Raw genomic sequence first — 21,114 nt, forward strand, 5'->3', positions numbered from 1 at the left:
TACTTCCGCTTGGCGGCATGGCATCCGGGCCATACCAGTAGCCTCTCAGTCCTTCTCTATATCAGTAATATGTATTCTGTCCCTGAGTTGTGCCTTCTTACGACAGCAGGAAAGGCGGACATTGTATAAATGACCAATAAAATGTCGAATTACACAAAAAAGCAAATAAATTAATTCTTTTTCCAGTCCAAGGATAGATCAATTGACCAGTAAAATGCCGTGAATACGATCAGCTGACTGAAAACCGGTCATCCCGCCTACGTGGAAAATCAATAAGATGCCAGCTGGCGAAATATCGGTCAGACTTCATGGCCATTCAATCGATAAGCGGATATTGACTGCGAGCACCTGCATTCAATCAGCTGATCACTGGATCAGCTGATTCTTTTAGGCGGTGAGTAATTATATAGCGGAAAGTGATTGCAGGAAAGGGTTTTTAAGGGAGAAAAAAGGAGAAGGAGAAACATATCAATAAAAGAATTGTTTGTAAAAACTGAAATGAAAGACTGCCTATTTGAATGTAAGTAATTTACAGAGGCAGTGATGCCTCCCACCAGGCCAGCTTAAGTTTCGGTATTTTTCCCAAGAAAACTACCGGGTATGAATTTTGCAATTTTGAATGAATGATTTTTGAAAATAGGGTGCATTCTTACTTGAAATATTTTTAAAATTATGATTAATGAGCAAACCTCCGAACTTTGGTTTTGCATAAATTCCACATCTGAACAGTGCCTACTTAATTCCGCTTCTAAAAAATTGTTTGTTCACCTTCGAGCTTTAACATAATTAAATGCATGAAACATTCTTTTACAATGAAAACCGCATTTAATAAAGCATTTGAAAATAGATGTAAGTTACAAAATGTAAAAATATTTTACAGTGGAGTAAGCAATAAAAGCATGTCTTTTTATGTGCACGCCCAGGCGTTGAGTTTGCTTTTTGCTGTGTCCAGCAAAAGTGTTCCCATAATATAACTACATATGTGTGGAGGGTTGATTAGTTTTTTACTATGTAAGCAAAGCCAAGATATCACTTTAAAGCCTACTGACAAATAAGGAAATGGTAAAATAAAAGCTTCCAATTTAATGTCCAATTGCTTCTCGTACTAATACACTATAAAGCATAGATATTCAATACACCTTTGCAGACGCTTCGGGACTGACACGATGCCATGGCAGAGCTGATTGCATCAAAAATGTCAATCGCCTATCAGATGAATGGGAGTCAGTACACTAATGAGATAATCCAAAGACTAGCAACTTAATGACAATATCTTGATACCACTACACCGAATATCAACAACGAAATTTCTGAAAACGTCATCGTTTTGTATGTGGAAGGCTAGAAAAAGACAAAATGTTATCTGATAATATTTACCAGCACCGGAAGAAATTCAAGTTGATAGTAGATTCTAAGCAAATTCCAAAGCATTAGGACGAAAAAAAGTGTCTGTGGGAACATTATTTTCCATCTCCTGTTTGTATGTGCTGTATAGAAACCATGGCATCCCAGAAATTTTTACAATGAAGTGCAACTGTAAATGCAGATACACGCGACATATCAACATTAGTGGCGATTGTTAACAGTAGAGTGGCACCTAAAACATGCAAACCTGCTCAGTGATGACCAGTTTAAAGAGCAAACGAAAGCATTTTGCAACTGTTCGATGAACGTCGACTTTAAGGAGGGCACGTAGGCATAAGGTTTCGGAGCATTTTAATCTAAAGTAAATTTCGCAAAATTTACAGTCACGTTGTCTTTTACATTAAAAAATAAGCTTTTGAAGTCTGTAGCATTGGTGCAGAGAATTTTAAAACAATAGCAGATGAGTTAAATTTTAAATGGTTTTATATGACCTTGAGAAGTGAGGCCATCGAGTTGAGTTTGTGTATGACGGTGGTGTCGATCGGCACGTATTGCGCCTGTGGGGGTTCTGCCACGAATGACGTGGATTAAAGCAATTCTAACTTAGAATTGCTGTAGCATGCAAACTTTCAAGCCCCTAAGATCTCTAACCCATAAACAACTACCTCCATCAGTAGTGCTTGGTGTTTTCCTGATGTTCAGTTTTTGCAGAAACGATAAGTAAGGTTGACTATGGATTAAACCTGGTTCTCTGTAGCGGCAAATCCTCTTCTTTACTATCCTGTTTTAAGAAACGAAAGAAGACAGAGTTGTGCAGTAATGTGAGCTGACTTTTTCGGTTGTTATTTATCCTTCTTAAGCACTTTTGTTCACAGTAACTTATGATACCCTATTTATTTTACAGTCCGTTGAAGAGAAAAATACGATTCGTAAACCTCCTAGTACAACAAACTCCGTAAATTCGAACTTGAACGGCAGTCGCAATTGTTTTACTCTCGGGTATACTTTCTTCGTTTATTTCTATGTTGGTGTAATTCGTTGATGCTTATTTGCCAATTTCACTGAATATTTGCAAGTACTGAGGCCGATTGGCTTAATTGACTGCCTGCATGTGAAACTATGTTTGCTTTGGATACTTTACTTCCGACCCTCCCTCAAACAAATAAACATTTTTTTTCTCACCCTTCAGAGGTAAACGAAACTGTGAATTGCCACCTGTTCCGGTAGCCACGGCCCTTGCTTCCAATGTAAGTCTCCTTTTTTCAGCCTGAATTTTTGTTATTGGCCTTTATATCATTTTCAGTACATGCACCTTTTCGCAACACTTTTTTCTAAATTTTCTCAGTGCTTGATACTCATTTTGCCACAAGAATTCACTTCGTGTCGATTGGTTAGGGCTTATTATATTGCTTTTAACTAAACACATAAAAGTGTGTTTTTTCTCCAGCTCTCGTCTTTTTGTTTGGATTTGAATTCATGACATTCATGTAGTTCATTTTTGGAACCATTTTAGTAAACATTTGGCTATTGCAACCAAAAGCCTCTCATGAAATCCATTAAGACATACTACTTGTTTTTGAGCATCAAATTATTTTCTGGTTGGGCACTTTATCACGTGAACTTTTGTAAAAAAATCCATTGAATACGTTTGTAGATTGTTTTTTGAAGCAACGGTCTTTTATCTGAGAAGGTCTAATGTGCGATCATCCGTTCCTAAGTCTACCACTTGGGAGTTTTTGCCCTATTTCTTCAAATATATTGCACTTGTCGAAAATGGTGTTTTGTCACTTTGGCTTTAGATTGTAAGTTGAGAATGTTTGACCCTGTTTGGATGATTTTGACATTGCTAATGCTGGGCACACTCATCAGAACGGGCAGTTCACCTGGCTACCCTCTGTGTGCAGTTACTTCGATTTACTTAGCAATTCCTATTCTGGAGTCGTTTTCACTGCCTACTTATTGGCAATGCTTGAAATCTTATCTCACGAGGCATTCCGTTTGTTTCTAAGCTTTAGTCGTTGAATATCTTCCAGGACTGGGGTCGTCCCATTCCATGAATGATTACTATGCTCTAATAATTAGATTTACACCATCCAAGCAATACAGAATGGCCAGGAGCTAAAAACTGTCCAGAATATCCGCTAACATTGCAATAACTTTGTAGCCTAAAGATGTTAGACGTCGATTCTTCTTTGGAAGTGGAATGATCTTTTTCGTCAGTAAATAGCATCCTTGATTAAGCAGGTCAAATTACAGCAAAACAATCGGAGATTTACACTATCAAAGGGGAAGTAAGTCACTCTCCAACGTCCAGATATTTGGATCCTTTTTACTTCCCGGTTTCCATAGAACTGGTGTGGTAGGTGGTGGACGCGTCTATGAAAATGCGGAATTACTGTTTTTGAGGCGAAATTCCGACTTTTGAAATCCTGGACTTAGTGAATGCTGAGCAAGCCTTCCACAGGTTCGGCAACTCTTGAATTTATTTATTGAACTGAACTAAATGACCTGAATAGTTAGTGCCGTTTTCGGTACGGCTGGTCGCAATGACCTCTTGTAATCTGTAAGCACCTGCAAAATGCGTGCATTGTAAAGCACGCATCAGTATTTCATCGGCACAGTACGGTAAACATTGTTGTACTCCCCACAACTTCCCTCTCGTACCATCAGGCGTCGGTTGAATGTACTGGATGTGTTTTGCGCTTGTCTGCTTTACAAATCCTGCTTAACACGGCTCCGAAGCTGTAGGTGCTACTTGTCAAACTGGTTGTCTATCGTTTGGAGAGTGTAAACTATGCGCCGTCAGAATAACGTTTACCTCAAGAACATATTAAGGATAAAGTTCAGGACGATTGCCTGTCCTGTTGCAAATAGTCAAAATAATTCGGGATTGACTTGTCAAAAAAGGACTTTGAGTTGTCTTTATGTGAGTGATGAAGGACTTCAATTCGAAATGGAAAATAGTGGTAGCTGTTGGGCGTATGGGTTTCACCTACATACTATACATAAAAAAGTAGGCGAAGGCGGTAACGTTTCAAAGACATCTAGTTTGTTGTTTTTCACTGCACGCTATAAAAGCAACTTTGATCATCTAGATGATTTTTGGTACGAAATGGCCTTTTTATTTCCGCCGTTCGGTAAGCCAACAAGCCTTTCATTGGTTATCTGTAAATCGTCCCCACACCATTCCCTCCTACTTTATGGCTGTGTGGTGAATTATAGACGAAATCCTTAGCTGTTTGGACTCGTTGAAGTCCAAACAGTAATTGTTGCCAGAGATATCCACCCTTTTGTTACACACGGCTACAACATGAAGGTGTACGCGAACAGGACTAGTCTTCTTACAAGGCATTATGTTGAAAGGTTCTCTTGTGAAACGATGCACACTTTAGGTGGTACGGCTTCCTCTTCCCCTCTGTCCTTCTGATTCACGTACCTTTAGGTGACGATTGGGAAAGAGGGGTGGCTAGGGTGGTGTTAGGTTGCTATATTTGGGAGACAAACCCATTCAGTAGAGTAGAATTCCCGGGCTTGTGGTGGTGATTGCTTCAATGAACAAGATACTTGAAGAAGTTTTCCACAAATCTAATCGGTACTGCTGCAAGTTCATTCAATCTTGGGAAGAGGTTTAACTACCACAGCTAAGAAATCATGACATTCGCGCCCACTCTCCAAAATATACTAATTATCAACCGCGAATGCACGAGGCTTCCTTCCTTGTCTCTGTAATGACCTGTCGTTTGCGTTAAGTTCTTATTGTCGGTAGATTTTTGTAACCGTATCCTTAAAATAGTAATCTATAAATTATGAGGCTTCTCGCTCTAGATCACCAACAATCTCAGGCCCTTGTTAACTCCGAGGATTCTAGTCAGTTTGTCTGCTTTCGATCCGGTGAGTAGGAGATGGCACTTTTTGAGCCGTTACGCTTTTCTAATTATTCTGTTGAAGATCCGAATATTTTGGACCTTTTTGGTATGGCAAAGTAGTTGGTAACCCAGCATTGCCGATACGAACAAAGAGATGGTGGTCACTTGGGAGGACCAAAGAGGACTGTATTGTCCCAATATCATTGCCCATCGAAATGGGTGCTCGCAGTTTGTGAAGGTGTATTTGCAACCCACTGGGACTCCTTTTTATGACCTATGGGGCGTTCTTTTCTACATTCCTGAAATTGTCAGTTTTAATGATCTGAAGCCAAAAATCTACCACATTGGCTTGGCGGTTTACTTGGCATGCGTCCAAAGCGTGCCAACTTCAAATAACTGTGCCAAATACTGTTTCTTCTCGTCTTTCCTCTTTTTGCCTCTTGTGTCAGTACTAATGACGACGTTGGTTGAGGCAGTGGTGGTAGTAATTATGATTTATCACCCCACAAATGTCACTTGAGGCAGAAAAGAAGGGGCGGGAGGATTGACACAAATGAGGAAAATTTTGTTCAATTGCCTTTTCGCCTCTCCTCGTTGGACCTAAGCAGGTCTACTTTAGCCTTGAGGTAAACCAATCGCATAAAAGCTTGAGTATTTTTTCCACCTTTTTTCCTTTTCTCAGGACATTTGAGGAGGTTTTGAGCGGCCGCGCGAGTCCCAGAAATTCCATTAATGGTGGATGGAGCTCCATCTAGCCGTCAGAGTGTCGGTTTTATCCACGCCATGGAATACTTTACAGATTTTGATGGTATGAAGTAGTTCTCGTTGGTAGAGAGTGGCTTTCAAAAGCGGTTGCATTCTCATCGAGAGTGTGAAGAATGGCTCACTTCAAGCCAAGGTCTAAAAGCTCCTCTTTATTTGGCTGGGATGCCACCTAGCAGTGGAGGGTAGCAAATTCTGTCCCCCTAAATGCAGCATCACCGTCCATGGAATTCGATGATTCCATGGGACTTGTTAACTGAGGAGGCGTCTCATTTATGGAGTAAGGTGATTTCCCCTTTGGAAGGATTGTGCCTAGGAGCTATGACCTTCATGGATGTCTCAGGTCCTTGCGAGCTTTCCCACATGATTGTCTAATGCCAAGAAAAACTGTTAATTACTTGGTATGTTGTATGATGGGATTACAGACGCTGGCGATGAGACAGTAGTGCTTCTCCTCCTGAAGGGCAAATCTCACAGCTGTTTTGTAGTGGCATGGGGTGCCGGGTTACCCCCTACCTGCTCCCCTGTCTAGTCCTGCTGTCGCGTAACACGTCTTTTTCAAATATCAAATGACAAAGTTGACGAGCAGTTTGTGCAACCTTGCAACCCTTGTTAAACTCGTTTTCGTAAAACATATAAGTTTAGAATCACGTCCTCGTGACAATATTTTTTTACTCATCTCATAGAAGGGGGCTACCACTTACAAACCACAAGTAGTGAAATTCGGCTCGCGCTTTTTGATAGGCTTATTTCCCTCTCGTGAATTAAATTTCGAGGGGATATTTCCATGTCCTCAAATGATCTGATCACGTGGAATGTTCCCCCCCCCCCCTTTAGATTGTAGAGAGTAGAAATGTCGATATAATTGATGGGAATCGTCCATACTCCTTCTGCGAACCGTCGGAATCAGATCCCCTCTACGCTAGCGTTGGTTTGCCTGGTGTTTCGGCCACTCCCAGAACTCGATCTGAAGGTGCGTTGCATCGCTTACTGCATTGCTCTGGTTTTCACCATCACCATCATCACCGAGCCTGAACACAGTATCATTACTTTGTATCTCTTCAGTTGTAACCTCAACCGCAGTCGCCGTAGCCGCCAATTCAGTTGTGGTGCCAACAACTAAGAGGGCGGATTTCTGGAATGGTGTGGATAGTGAGGGTTCAGGAGGTTCTTTAGCCCTTCCCTACTACTCGTCAATTCTCCATGACCCCAACCGATCGAGTCCTTTCTATCAGGAAGCGCCCGCAGTCGCGCCAAGTCAATCTCCGGTCAGTTGGCTCGTCTGTAAAATCTTTTGTGCGCACAACTTGTAAGTTCTAACTTGTTGCTCACTTAAATTTTAGGCGGTTTACGCCCAAGTTCGGAATCCCCAAGCCCCCAACCCTGTTCGTATGCGATCGAATATTGTTTATGCTGTTCCTGGTTGTCAAGGGAGCAACGGAGTGCTGGGTGGGTATCGGAGGGCGGTGAGGAGTCAGGGGAATCATGAAGTTGCTCCTGGTAGGATGTACTACTTATTTGCACTTGAGTAGAAATCCAGGATTTCATTCCTCATTTTTTTGCATTTACTTTCAGGGTAGGATGTTGGATAGCCTTTCGTTCTCCATGCGGAATAATGGGTTTTTACTTAGTGTTTTCTCACGCAGGTCCTCCTGTCCCCTCACGAGCCTACCGGCTCTCCGAGGTGGAGCACCTCCTCAACTTCCATCGACCTGCCACCAATCAGAGTGCCGATTGCTGCACTGACAGTAGCAATAATAACCACAGCAACGAGCTATCACGAAGACCTCGCAGTGCAACCAGTTTCAATGGTTTACACTTGTTTGAGATGCTTCAATCCGGATTGAGACGGCGTCAAAATAATCAGCCGCAACAACAATCGAGGAGTGAGTCAACTGCATCCACTTTCCAGTACCGACTGCTGCCGAAACTCCCCTTTAAATGCTTCATAAATATAGCATGCGATTATGCTGCTCGCACTTCTTGAAATGTTTTCCTCTCCTTTATACAAGTTTTATGTAAATGTCATTTCACCTTGTGCCTTGTTCGCATAGTTGACAATTCATCTGACAATCGTCGATCTACAGCTCCTGTTCTTTCATCCGTTGCCACCAATACTGGTGTCATAGAAGCACCAATTGTGCCCCGCGTCAGTGGTGATTATGGGGGTAGCACTTATGGTAGCGGCAAAAGCGGCCACTATCGTAACATCACCGTGCGTGAATCCATCGCAAGCCTGCGAGCTCGCAACGCATTGCCAACTTTCCTGTCGGATAATCGGCGGCCTCCTACTGAAGCTGTAAAATCACATCTCCTTAGCTCATTGTTTCCGTAGCGAGGTTTTTTCATCCCGTCCCTCTTGTACAGCAGCCGCCGGAGGCAGACTACGAGGGGGTCTACTGGTACCCCGGAGAAGGGGATGCGAGCCAAGAGGCAGCCCCGCGTTCCTCCTATGACTCTCATGTCGTCGTGGAGCTGACAACGGATGTCGGCAGCGATGCTTATGTGGAAATTCCAGGTAGAGAGTGCTGCAAAAGCTGCCTGACATTGGTGTTTTATTCGTATTTCCTGATGGCTCAAATCCTTAGCACCGCCTCTCATCCTCTTTGCAGCTACATGGAAGGAATGTGCGATCCCATCTCTTCATTTTTCGTAACCTTAGACGAGCCGATCAGCTCTTGTATGCTTGCTTTTTGTTGAGTGTTCAACGTTTTTTCTCAGATCGCTCGAGGAAGGAGGAGATCTACGCTGAACCCTCAGAAAACCCACCATCAACACAAACACCGCCACCAATTCGTAACCCCAATGTCTCTCGTATCCTCCTCGAAATGCAGGACTTTCGTTACGTCGACAGCGAAAGTGAGTGACCCTGAAGTGCCAGTTACCTGCTTAATTGTATTTCAGTAGGTTGCTGTTGTGCTTAGGCGTTGCATTGGTGAAATGGTTCTCAACTTTGTTTTACAAATTATTCCCTGGTTAATTTAGCAGATCTGTCCAGTTCTGTGACACCGCCGGAAATAGCAGAGGAAGGCGAGACGAAGGAAACTGGGCAAGTCAATGTGAACTGTAGTGAAGTGATGCAGCCGTCAACTTCTCATAAAACTTCTGTAAGCAATTCTTTCAGTTATTCTAGTGAAATGCCGTCTTTTTGGTTAGTTCTATTGGCAGATCCTCTATCATGTTCAGGAGGAGGCGTTTCTCCTCCCAAGGGTAGTCAAGAAGTCGGCGTTGACATTGATTGAGATAATTGGGGACAGCTTTCTGCGCTATTGACATGATTGATAATGGTGATGAAACACTTTGAAAAGGAATTATAACCAGCTAGCTCAAAAAAGATGAAACTGTTATTTGAGGTGTAGCCTTTACGATGAAAGAGGGGAAAATGCTGTCCCAGCCTCGTCTTCCGTATTCCCTCCCTGCGACATTTTGTCAAGTGTTGCTTGTCACCAAACCAAAGCGTGAATAGCGAATTCGGCATCCAGTTTGAAAGCACCCTAAAGGCTATTGACATGAGAAATATTAAAGGTTGATTATATTTTTCGTTCGCTATCACCGATGGTTATTTTTTCGTTTAAACCGTGCCCTACTAAAAAATTAATTAGTAGCATCATGCTTTTAACATGTTAGACGAAACTACGGAAAGCGGAGGGACGAGCAGTGCCAATTAAGGCGAAGGTGCGCAAGAGTCAAAACATGACACCGTTGATGGAGCGATCTATGGAAACGGAGCCCGCACGCTCACCCCCTCAGTCCCCGCCCACCCAGCATCCGGAGCAGCGTCGCACGTCTCGTCCCCTACCTGACGTTGTAAAGTACCAACTTTGACTCCCCGCTTCATCTCCTTCTTTTTGTCTTTAATTTCTGCGCCCTTGTCTTCTTTTCGTCTGGTTTTATACTCTCTGTCAGTTCATAATTTATGTGTGTCCGATTCAGTGCAATATTCATGTTCACTCCCCCCTCCAGGACGTAAATACGTATGCATTAAATGTACTTAATTACCACACGGAACAAATTTTATTACTACTCTCGAACCCTCAGTGGCACTTACTTTATTTTGGTCCAAGAGGTTTTTCGATGGGTTTAGTCGGTCGGAGAACACATTTTTTCAGTCATTTGAGTCAGCCTTTAACTTCAGCTTATCAACCACATGTGGACCCCCGAGATGGCTCTTTGGGGTGTACTTAATGAAGAGCAGGAATGTGATTTTAGGCAGTTGTTTTTGTCAAGTATCATAGTTTAGGAGTCGGAATTGGATCGTTACGGATGGCAGTTCTCGTATTTTGGTAAAACAATCCAAGCGTTTCGGTTTAGCTCTCCACTGCTGTTTGGAAATAAGAATCAACGAGGCAAATCTTAACAGATGTCACTAAAGCTCTTTCATTAATCGCCTTATCTCTTGCATAAAACCCCTGTTTCACGGTCGTTTTTTGACAAAGCAATCCAATTTGCTGATTGTGGAGTGGGTAACCCATTGGGGTTTTGAAATGCAAAACAATAGGACTCGGATAGGTGAAGCTCTGGAAAATAAAATATTGGTCCTAAAGAAATTTTCCAGGCAGATGAAAATCTATGCTTAGTTAAATAAGAAATCTGCGACAGGTAAACATATACATCTATTATCATTTTTAATTTTCCTGTGCCCAGTCTTAATTGCCACATTAGTTTTTAAGTATTTTCAGCGCAATTATAAATGCATCAGATATTAATTCACATTGTTTTCATTCTAAAACTAATAAACTATTAAATGCTTCTGCAAAACATCGATATTTAGACAGGTCATGCATCAGATTAAATGCCTCAACAAACTCTACACTTTAAGCCTAAAGTGGAAAAGACTTGCGAAAATTATTTATTATTACATAGGCCTCATTTCAGTTGATCATATTTGATGCCTAGTACTGCAAGTAAATGTCGCACACACTACTGCAAAAGATTTGCTCTTACGTGCTTAATTATTCTGTTTTTATTACTTTGCTGCAATAAATGTCTAAAGACAAATAATTAGGTTAGCTGCAAATTTGTTTTACTGTTCCACTAGAGTCTTTTTAGGTCACACCTTAACGTTCGATTCTAGTTTGTTTCGCTCGCGCGATTTGTGCTCGTCTCGTGCGGTTATGTGGCTTTTTAAAATACTAGCTTTCTGCTTTCTTCTTTCCCTTTATGCATATGGTACGTTCCGCTATCTGCTTGTTTATTGCTTTGTACTAACCATTACCCATAATGCTCCTGTCTGGTTCTCTATAGCTCAGCTCGAATATGAACTTCTGGAGTTTATACCAGTGGGTGGCGCTAGTAATGAAGAAAATGTCTACCTCACGGACAACAGTCCGGACGTTCTGATCGACGCCACCTCCAGAATCACCCGAAGTGTTTATTTCCTCGGCTCCTCAAGCCTTGTTACACATGTCGTTCGCTTTTCCTGTGAGGTTTCACGGCGCTCCAGTCCATTGACCGAAGTTAAACTCTGTTGCAGCCCTCCAGACCAAAAATTCGCTTGTCACCGTCTTAGTGGTAAACCAAATACCGGCAAAATTACTTGCAACAAAATATACTTTAACTATACTTTCGACCGATATCGTGGAGCTAATTTCTCTCTTGAATTTAGCCCTATCCGTGAACAAAGTTTTCCCTACAATGAACACCTTTACTGTGAAGTTCAGGACTCAGAAGCCACTATTCAGTCCAACATTATTGATCTTCGTGATGCGATATTCTATGCCACTCAACTTGGTGTCACCAAATCAAATACCGTTGAGAAGGTCCAAATCGCAGAAATTTCCCCACGGGATTTCCCTCTCAAATTCTCTTGTGGTGACTATGCTGGAAAGATCCGTCACTGGCCCTCTTGGATGGCCGCAGTTTGGCAGCAATATCTCTCTCCATTTCAATGGGCTTATTGTAAAGTCGGTGATTTTACAACCCCCGTCGGTTGCGCAAAAGATCATGAAAGCTTGGGCTTAGGAGACAGCGTCACAACTATGGATGGGACGCTTTTTCTTCTCTCCGACGCATTATTGGCCAAAAATCCAAACATTGCTTTTGTTTGCCTGAAACGTGGCTCAGCATCCGAACCCATACGCGTTTTTGCGGCGGATTTCCTTCCACAAACGACGCCTAGAATCACAAAAGGCTTCACTCTGAATCCTAATGCTCCTCCGAAACATATGGGCGGTTTTGAAGCCATCTCGCCGCAGGAAGCAAACTACCAATTTGTTGAAGGAACTCTGCTATCAGATTTTAAACTTCTCGCCTTTTATCGCGTTCCTCAGTCTGCAACATCCGCTCTAAGAGCTGAATGGTTTAAAGATGATGTAAGATTGATTGATCCAGAGGCGACAGCTACATCCTTCCGCCTTCCGAACAAAGTTGAACGCAGCTTTGCGGGCATCTACGAGCTTCGTGTGATGGAGGGAGGTGCTCAACGTCTGAAATTTGCCTTTACTGTCTCTGTAGTGGGCCCTCCGACCTTTAAGGACATCAACTGTATTGATGATTTGTTCTACGCGTTAGAGGGCACCTCAAAGCGATTCAGTTGCTTCCTAAACGCTAGGGAAGGTGATGCCGTAGAATTCCGTGTGGGCATAAATGGATTTGAGGCAGTAAGCGCAGAGCAGTTGAGGAAAGTGCTCAGCTCCTCACTCCAGTTGCAGAATCAACCAATCGCGCAATTGGACATTGACTTCAGACAATTTGGTGTACGCAGCCAATCGGTCATGGGTGTGGCAGTGGAGGTGAAGGGTCTAACAGCGGGGCAAAATTTCCGCCTCTCAGTGAAGGCTATCAATGCGTACGGACAGGCATTAGTGGCGGGTACTCTACGAGTTGTGCGTAAGTTCTCCTCTAAACTGAAAGTGGAGGCAGGAGTGGGAGAAGAGAGTGTATAATCCACGCATAAATGTTTAGTTATTTCTCCTCGACTCGACAGGTTGTGTGTAAGTTCGGGTCTTGACTCACATTCCCCCTAGGTTGAATGGTCTGGCGGCTTTGACGTGCCAGGAGGTGCTTTAGAGTATTCAACTCCAAAAATACTTCATACTCAGCTTTGTCCTTCCATCTCATCGCTAAGGGAGGAGCATTCTGCTTTTTTAAAGAAACGGAAGAAGAAGATTTTCCAATTGCCAATTTAAAGCGTCTACTGGGAAAGGCGTTCAGCGTTTTGTCATTGTCATGTGACGCATGTTGTAGGGTTAAACTGACCAGTGGATGTAACTGCGAGGTCATTTGTTGTCCACAGGTTTGGACTTGCTGAAATTTTGATCGTTTTACTCTCTGCACATTTGGCTAGTTCTAAAGGTCCAAGTCAGGTACTCGGTGAGTTGGAATTGTCCAAAGTTCATCATATCATTCGTTGGCATTGTCATACTGTCAGACGTTGTCCGGATCAGTTAGGCCTTTTGAAGGACACCACCCACTCTGGATAAGTGACCTGGAACTTCAAGGTCGGGGGGAGAGGGGAGTTGTCATCGAAGCCGCAGAAGCACAGACCATTTGATGCCTTTGGATCTTTTTGTTCCCTCTGGTGGAATCCCGAGTTGTGCCTCTGCTTCTAACATTTCTGTCAGCCTCAAACTGACGAATATCAAGTTTAGACAGCTCAGAACCCGTCTAACTGTAAAAATGATCACTAATTTCATGACAATATCCCTTTGGTCGATTTTACCGTAGAAGAGGCACCTTTTGCCAACCTTTTTGAAGGCTCCACTTCCAAGTAATGTGCCTTACCCCTCTTAAGTTACGTTCTTGGGTAGCTTTGGCAGCTATATTGGCAACATAATTCCACGAAATATGATCCTTTCTTCCCCCACTTGCAAGCGCTTTTTTGCTTCATACATTTTCCATTTTCTCAGTTACTAAGTGACTTTATAACCACTGTAAGAGTCTGTAAAGGTCATTTTGGCAAAAAAACCAATCAAATCGTTTAAGATGGTCCTATGACAAACATTTTGCCTTCTTATCTATGGATTGAACAAAATTTATAGGTGGTGAATTTAAAGATGATTTTCTGTGAATGAAATTCACTGTTCACGATTCGTCCATCTTGATGGCTCGCTTGATTTTAATTGGCTTGAAGGCTTTACAAGGAACCCTCCATTGTGCTAGCCATCAGTATACGCTTGCAAACATGTTTGGAGTTGTTCGATGGTAAAACATTATCTCCTATACCACTTAATTCTCTCTTTGATTTTGATTGGTTTGAAAGCTTTTCTCTGTGCTCCTTCTCTTAGCCAAACCAGCGTTAGACGTGGCCCCATCACGTATGTCCTGTAGCTCGGATTGTAATGAAGAGCCCTTCGATGTTTACTGCATTCCTGCAGCTGCTATAGTGAAACAGTGGGCAAACCTCAACATCGTGAAACACCAAGGATGGGTTCTGGCACGAACTTTTACCATGGATATGGTTATGGGTGATCCAGATCTGGCCAAGTACTTTGTCTTCGATTCAGCCAATCCGGTGAGTTCTTGGGTCGGTTAGACGCCTGTTTTGAATATGTATGCTGCTTTTGATCAATCTAAATGCTTCCAACTTGGATTTCTCAAGTCTGGAAGGGTTCATTTCTAAGGTTGCCTACATTTCCGTGTAGGAAGGCCATGGATTTTGTTTTCTAACTGGTTTAGCACTTTGTTTGTTGATGAGTCAGGGCGCCCTCTTAGTACTCGCTACACAGAAGATGTTCACCGACAACTTTGAGAGACATCGTAGCCAACACAACATTTCAACACCATCTTGACTGCATCTGACGATATTTGTGCACGTCTTGATGTCGTCTGCTGGAACGGAGTAGAAATTCTTCCTCAGATACTAAGTAGTTGGTTGGTCAAAAAATTTTACTACTATCGCCTCTGCGGGGTCTAGGCTGTTATCCCCGTTATAAAGGTCAGGTAGCACGTTACAAACCAACAGGAAGTGAGGAATAAGTTGATTCCGGATGCTGGAACTGATTTACACGGAATGTGGCGCAATACAGAAAAGGTAGTCCTCATGAAGTATACACCCAAATGTGGGGAGCAAATAGGGGAAAAAATTGGCTGCGGCTAAATAATGGCAGACTACCTCATCTCATCAAAGGCCTCCTACATCTTCAAAGAGTCTTCCACAACGGTGTCTCATTTGACGTCGCTGCTGCCCTAATCACTCAGTCCAGTTTGAATCTCTGCCAACGCAAAGGAGCTTTCTGGGAAAATCTACTACGAGAGGGGTAAGTAACAGGAGTCGTGAATCATCAAGCTCGTAGATCCAACCTTAAGGTAGGGATCTCAGCGAAGTTTGTGACTCATGGAGGAGGTGTGGGATCTGATCTTGACTCCAGGCGTAGGAGAGAGGTGAAACGATTGGTCGGGGCCTCCAATGCTTCTGTTTCTCACTCATCCACCCACCCACTCATTCACTCACTTCTTCACCCACATTGACAACACCGCCTCTAAGTCTCCTGATGCCAGGAACGACATCACCGCCACCACACACACACACAGGCAGGAAGGCAGGAGAGTTGGAGGAGGCAGAAAGCAGAAGGCGTAAAGCAACAAGCATCAAGTAGCAGGCAACAGGTAGCAAGAAGTGAGAGGTGAGAAACGAGGACTCAGAACAGTAAAGTTGCACAACCACATACACACACACACACACACACAAGCAACTGCACACGCAATTACACGTGTGCTCACTGCATGGTGGAGGCGACCCTCGATTTTACTGACGGATCCTCGTCTATCCCTCCAATTCTTCTCTTCACATCCATCAATCACCTCCACTTCCTTCTCTCCTTCCTCCCTCACCTTCCAGCATTCCCCTTCTCGTCTTTCCATCTCATGAGTTGGCACCTTGTGGTCTTACAGCTGGAGGGATGGAACACAGACCTCTCTTGGCACCATCGTTACAATGGAAGGGGAGACTGTTTACGTCTCCAACTACCTTCAGGTGGAATGGCAGTGGAAGAGGCCAGCAATGTAGGGAGGTGATCCGGCACTCGGAGCATGTGGAAGGGCTGTTTGTTTGGGATTTGGTTTCCTGACGTCTTTATCTTTCTTTCCTCCTCATCACTGTGCCATTCGACTTCAAGTAGTTAATTTGATTGGTCGACTGACAAGAAATGAGATCTCTTGAAACTGCCGTAGTAGATACATAGATAGGCGAATGGATACAGGATGAATGGAGGGATGGATGAGCAAAAGGACAGATGTAGGATGGATGGATAGATGGCTGTGTAGATGGAAGGAGAATGAACCAGCCTACAGCCACAACAACCACTAGCTTCTTTGATGGATATGTATTCTAGCAGAGTTGCAAATTTGTTGAATTTGACCAGTAGGAGCTACTTCTCTTTCCTCAGAAACCCCATATAAAACCACCTTTTGGACTTTTTAAGTTCTGTTTAATCTGTAATTTATTCTTTATTTTAAGAATGCCTGGACCTCATCCTATTCAAGATCAAGGTTGTAATTTTTGATTTCTTGCTTACCTCAACGTCATTGATTTCTTTTTTGCATTACCCCCACCTGAACACCCTCTTTCCCTATTGTCATGATTTAATTGGTTAACGGGTCTGCTCAGGCTTTGACCACGCCCAAGATTAAGTAATTAGCGATTAATGGACGCGTAAATACACATTGAAAGTGCTCTACTACCCTTTCACTGCTCTTCCTCACTCCACCCACTTCAGCGATATTTCTCTTTCCTCCGTTTTAGTCTACACTTCGAGTCTCACCTTACAGGACCATCTCCGAGTTGTCAAAAACGTCGGATTTGCCACTAACCACTTTGACGACATCATTGGCCTCCTCCTCATCATTATCACCTAACCTGCAACTTTTATCCACATCTTCACCTACGGAGACTCTGCAGGATGTTCTATCAGCTCGTCTATCACGCCCGTTGACAGATCTCCAACTGGAATGTCGATTCCAGTTGTTTGTGAATAACTCCAGAGCAAAATTTGTCAAGTATACGGAAGAATCCTCCAGTGGATCTACAGCGCGGAAGAAACGAACGGTGATGGATGACCAGAAGAAAATCTATGACTCGTACAATGAGGAGGAGGGAGCGTTGAAGGATACGTTGACTGTCAGTAGGACGTTCTCAGAAGTTGTAAGACAAAGTAGGTGGAGGGTGTTTTCCTTCCTAAGGTGTGTAGTAGGATAGCGTGGAAGGATGGGTAGAATGCCTGATTGATGGATGGATGGGTAGATAGAAATGCAGATGGATGACTAACTGGATGGAGGGAACAAACGATTAGTCAAATAGTTTATTTGGAAAGGCGAACCGCTGAACCTCCACTCCTGAACCTTGTCCCTCGTTTTCTCTCAGGTGCTACCAATTTCGCATGGATCGCGGCTGTAGTCATTGCAATCGTATTCATCCTTATTGTCATCATTATCAGCGTCTGGTTATGTACTCGCAATCGTGGTGAGACTTACAAACTCTCCAAGAAGGAGTATAAGCTGGGCAATGATCCTCTTCGGGAACTCAAAGAGAAAGAGACCTTCCAGACTTATGAGAGACCGTAAGTGTGGCTCTGCATTTCATGTCCATTTTGGCATTGTTGAAGGGGTCTAACAGTTGTCGCGTCCATTAATTGCAGCCTCAAATACACCTCCTCCTCTACCTTCTCTTCCTCCTCCTTTTTCTCCTCCTTCCCGTCCTGTTCCTCCTCCTCTTTCTCCTTCTTCTTGTTCTCTTTCTTTTCATCCTTCTCCCCCTCCTCCCTTTCCGACCTATTGAACCCTCTGGTACATGCTAGACAACCTAACATCATGGCAACTGTTCAAGATTTCCTTGTATTCTACTCAAAATTTGCTAGCATGTCTCCTTTATAAGATTTTTTCACGTTTTATGTGTCTTGTTAAATCGCCCTTCCAGAAAGACTAGAACTAAGACAAAGGTTCGTTTCCACACCATGTAAGTGATTTTGTAGACTCCTCCATTTCAGTAGTCCCTAGTATTTGTAGACCAAGGAAGGGTGGCTTTTCCAGACCACTTCTTTTTTCCTTCCATAGAATAAGATGGATTAGGATTTTTTAATGCCTTTTTCCGTAAATAGAAATACTTTACAGGTTAGATTTTGCAGTCTACTTCAAGCCCTTCTTTACTCTGAAAGCTTCTCCTCCAGCATTGGGGTTTTGTGAGAATAAAAATTACCTCCCCCTCGTGGATCAACTTACTCTTGGACGCATTTGTCAAGGAGTTGAGGCGTTTCTCAATTCCTTCAGTCCCCACAAATTTGAAGCGTCTTCTGCTTCTTCCCCTCACCGCCTTTAGCACACTAGCTTTCCAGGCAGAATTTCTGGACCGGCTTTTTGATAGTCTAGGGATTTGCAGAACACTTTACTAGCCTCTTAATTGGCTTTGATTGAGGGTGGAGACAATATCATGGAAATATAAGTAGTAGGAGACAGTGTCTGGATCCCCTGACATACATCCAGTCATCTGATTGGTTGTTTTCTGTCGTCTATTGTCACTTAACTTCCAGGAGTTTTAGACTATCCCGAATTTGTCAAAATCCTATTAGAAGGGCTTAAATTAATTCCTTGATTTTTTGTGCAAAAAGGTGGTAGATTTCTTACGTCTTAAACGATCTCGTTAAGTTTGTAATTTGACCATCTAGCCGATACTCAAATTTTTAGAACTACCCTTCCTCAACTAGTTTGAAATAAACAAGGATCTCAAAAATTGAGGACGGTGCATAGAGACGACTTTGTGGAACCGCCTATTGAAGTAGAGTTTTTGAAGGGGTATCTTGATTGTCTCACTCGTCTGTTCACCTGACCCCTATCTGTATCATGGCGAGTTCTTCACCCTTTATTGTCTGAGGATTGCTTTCCAGCCTCCCATTAGTTGCCATAACTTTACTTCTAGACCAGTAGCTTGCCTTGCTTTGAATTGCAGTGGATCCAAGCTCTATTTTTCATCTTTTTTGTATATCAATCTTTACGGAAAAGTAACTTTCACTTATCCATCTATCTCTGTCTCAGAGAGGAGCCACCATCTCTTGCTAGCGGTATGGAGGAGCCTGAGCTGGAAGTCGGATCTGACGAAGACGGTGAACTAGAGGCTTATAACATGGATCCTGGTAAGTTACCGAGAAAACACATTTCCCACATTATCTACCTTTTCAACTTGCCCTAGGTGCTTTTAAATGCGTAGATCCTCATCTTGCGACATTTGATTAGCTCCTTTTGAAATCGCCTCATTATTTTCCACTTTTTTTTTTCTTGCAAATTCGGTAGAAGATCTACCGAGATTTGGTGTGAAATGCCTATCATTCCCCTTTAACTAATGAGGCTGATTTGATTGGATATGATTGAAGTGTGTTGAAAGGTTGATGCCATTCCCCGTGACTTCTGTTTGATTCCACCCCCATAATTATAGACCAGTCAAACTTCTCCCTACCCTTCAAATGCCTTTGGTGGATAGGTTCTATTCTGAGTAAAACAAAGAGGTAAATGAATCGGTTGATATGGAGCCTGTTGGTTTGATGGATGGGTGGATACGAGTTGAATGAATGGAAGGATGAATACGGGATGAAAATGGAATTTATGGATGGTATGACGCTTAACGCAAGTACTGCCAATCCTGACAGCTCTGGGGATGGATGCATGCCTACCTATGCGTTGGATGACTGAGGAAACGGATTTAAATCCTCTTCATCTACTGAATAACTTTTCTTTTTCTTATCATCCATCTTTTACAGCCCTTGCATTTCTTCTTGATTTTCATTTTCGTGTGCTCCGGGCTTGGGAGTGTTTGAGTCTCGGCTTGAATCATGCCACAGGTGTCACATTTTCCCACCACTACTTTACGCGGTGTTGCTGCAGTCCATCTCGAGTGATATCGTCGACACCTGTTGTCGTGAGAAAAGGAAACTTGAATTTTTTTATTGTTGTCTTTACACCTGCAAGCGATTCTGCAATTTTTCTCCACAAAAAAACAAATTTCTTTCTAAAGTTTCTCCGAACGGGCTGATTGGTTAGGTGGTTAGACGGAAGTCTGGGTAAGCAAATGTCAACTCCACTGACTGGATCATCATCCAGTCAGATGGTGAGCTAGATTGATGAAGGATTGGATAGGTGGAGGAATGCGTGGATGGGTAGGTGGGTAGTTGCAGAAGTGGTTAAACTCTGTGTACCACTGAAGGGACGTCTGGATGTCTACTCCGCCATCTGACTCATGTGAGTAAAGTAAGTTTCCTTCTCATAATTCATCTTTTTCACAGCCTCAAAGTCTTTTTCAACAACCCCCATCTATCCTATTGGCATGGAGCTGTCCATTAAACGCAATTCTTAATTCTAATTATCTTCAAGTAGATTGGAGACCTCCATGATGCGATTTTTTTTCTCATTTTGTTTTGCTTGAGTTTGGAATGAGTCACTTCATCAACATCTTCTGCCTCCACACCTTGGTCTCAAAACCATGCTTATTTGAGGTCCAATTTCCTTGTCCGCTTTTTGAACCACCTCACAGTCGCATATTTGTGTGTGATTTTGCTCGATCGTTGGCCTGTTCGTTCTACTGTGTTCTCATGAAGAGAAAAAGGATTGTTTTCTTTTTTTCACTCCGTTTGTTACCTCTGGCACTTCCACCGTAATCTCCCACATTCGTGGAGTGATGCATCCAATTGGTGTGGTGTCGTTGTTTCCAAGGCAAAGAATGCCATTTCATGTATCACTTAGGAGGGTTCCAGATGTAATCGACAAAGGTGTCTAGAAAGTGTTCGATCACATCGCGAATTGGGTAACCTTCTTCTGAATAATGAGGTGACGAAAGCCATGAATCGTGGTCGATCAAAGATCATCAAACGAGCTTCGTTTGCGGTTTTTGGAGAAGGAGCTCCGGATAAACGCTCCTCAGACCTGGTGAACTCGTAACTCTGCTGGAATACACGAATATTATTAAAGAAGCCTGACGCTGTTGTGGATTTATGCTGGTTTTGTCTCGATCTATCCTTCCATCTATCCCGTATACGTCCATCAACTATTCGTCCATCCGCATAGCCACCTATCCATCTATCTATCCACTGCAGAAGCTTCAAGAAGTCATTTCTAATCAATCAACTATCCTTTAAACAAATCAGGCGGTTGAAGTTGGATGACACAGTGATGAGGAGGGAAAAAGGATGAAGCGGTCAGGAGG

The 21,114-nt window shown here is 42.9% G+C and overlaps 1 protein-coding gene across 1 annotated transcript in view; it reads left to right on the forward strand. All coding sequences in view use genetic code 11, as the record gives it.

Moving 5' to 3' along the window:
• Positions 1-1,851: 1,851 nt before the first annotated feature.
• Positions 1,852-21,114, forward strand: part of EGR_07135 (hypothetical protein) — a gene marked incomplete at both ends in the record, with an annotated part of 22,419 nt that continues 3,156 nt past the window's right edge. Inside the window, 17 exons of the mRNA XM_024496384.1 lie at positions 1,852-1,913; positions 2,555-2,612; positions 6,831-6,966; positions 7,059-7,261; positions 7,337-7,493; positions 7,640-7,879; positions 8,048-8,292; positions 8,364-8,511; positions 8,715-8,852; positions 8,982-9,100; positions 9,621-9,805; positions 11,068-11,162; positions 11,238-12,821; positions 14,219-14,445; positions 16,675-17,083; positions 17,293-17,488; positions 18,957-19,054. Coding sequence (XP_024349225.1) covers positions 1,852-1,913; positions 2,555-2,612; positions 6,831-6,966; positions 7,059-7,261; positions 7,337-7,493; positions 7,640-7,879; positions 8,048-8,292; positions 8,364-8,511; positions 8,715-8,852; positions 8,982-9,100; positions 9,621-9,805; positions 11,068-11,162; positions 11,238-12,821; positions 14,219-14,445; positions 16,675-17,083; positions 17,293-17,488; positions 18,957-19,054 — 4,300 coding nt within the window. The remainder of the gene's footprint in view (positions 1,914-2,554; positions 2,613-6,830; positions 6,967-7,058; positions 7,262-7,336; positions 7,494-7,639; positions 7,880-8,047; positions 8,293-8,363; positions 8,512-8,714; positions 8,853-8,981; positions 9,101-9,620; positions 9,806-11,067; positions 11,163-11,237; positions 12,822-14,218; positions 14,446-16,674; positions 17,084-17,292; positions 17,489-18,956; positions 19,055-21,114) is intronic.

Source organism: Echinococcus granulosus, assembly GCF_000524195.1.
Source record: "Echinococcus granulosus chromosome Unknown EG_S00070, whole genome shotgun sequence".
Classification (NCBI taxonomy): Eukaryota; Metazoa; Platyhelminthes; class Cestoda; order Cyclophyllidea; family Taeniidae; genus Echinococcus; species Echinococcus granulosus.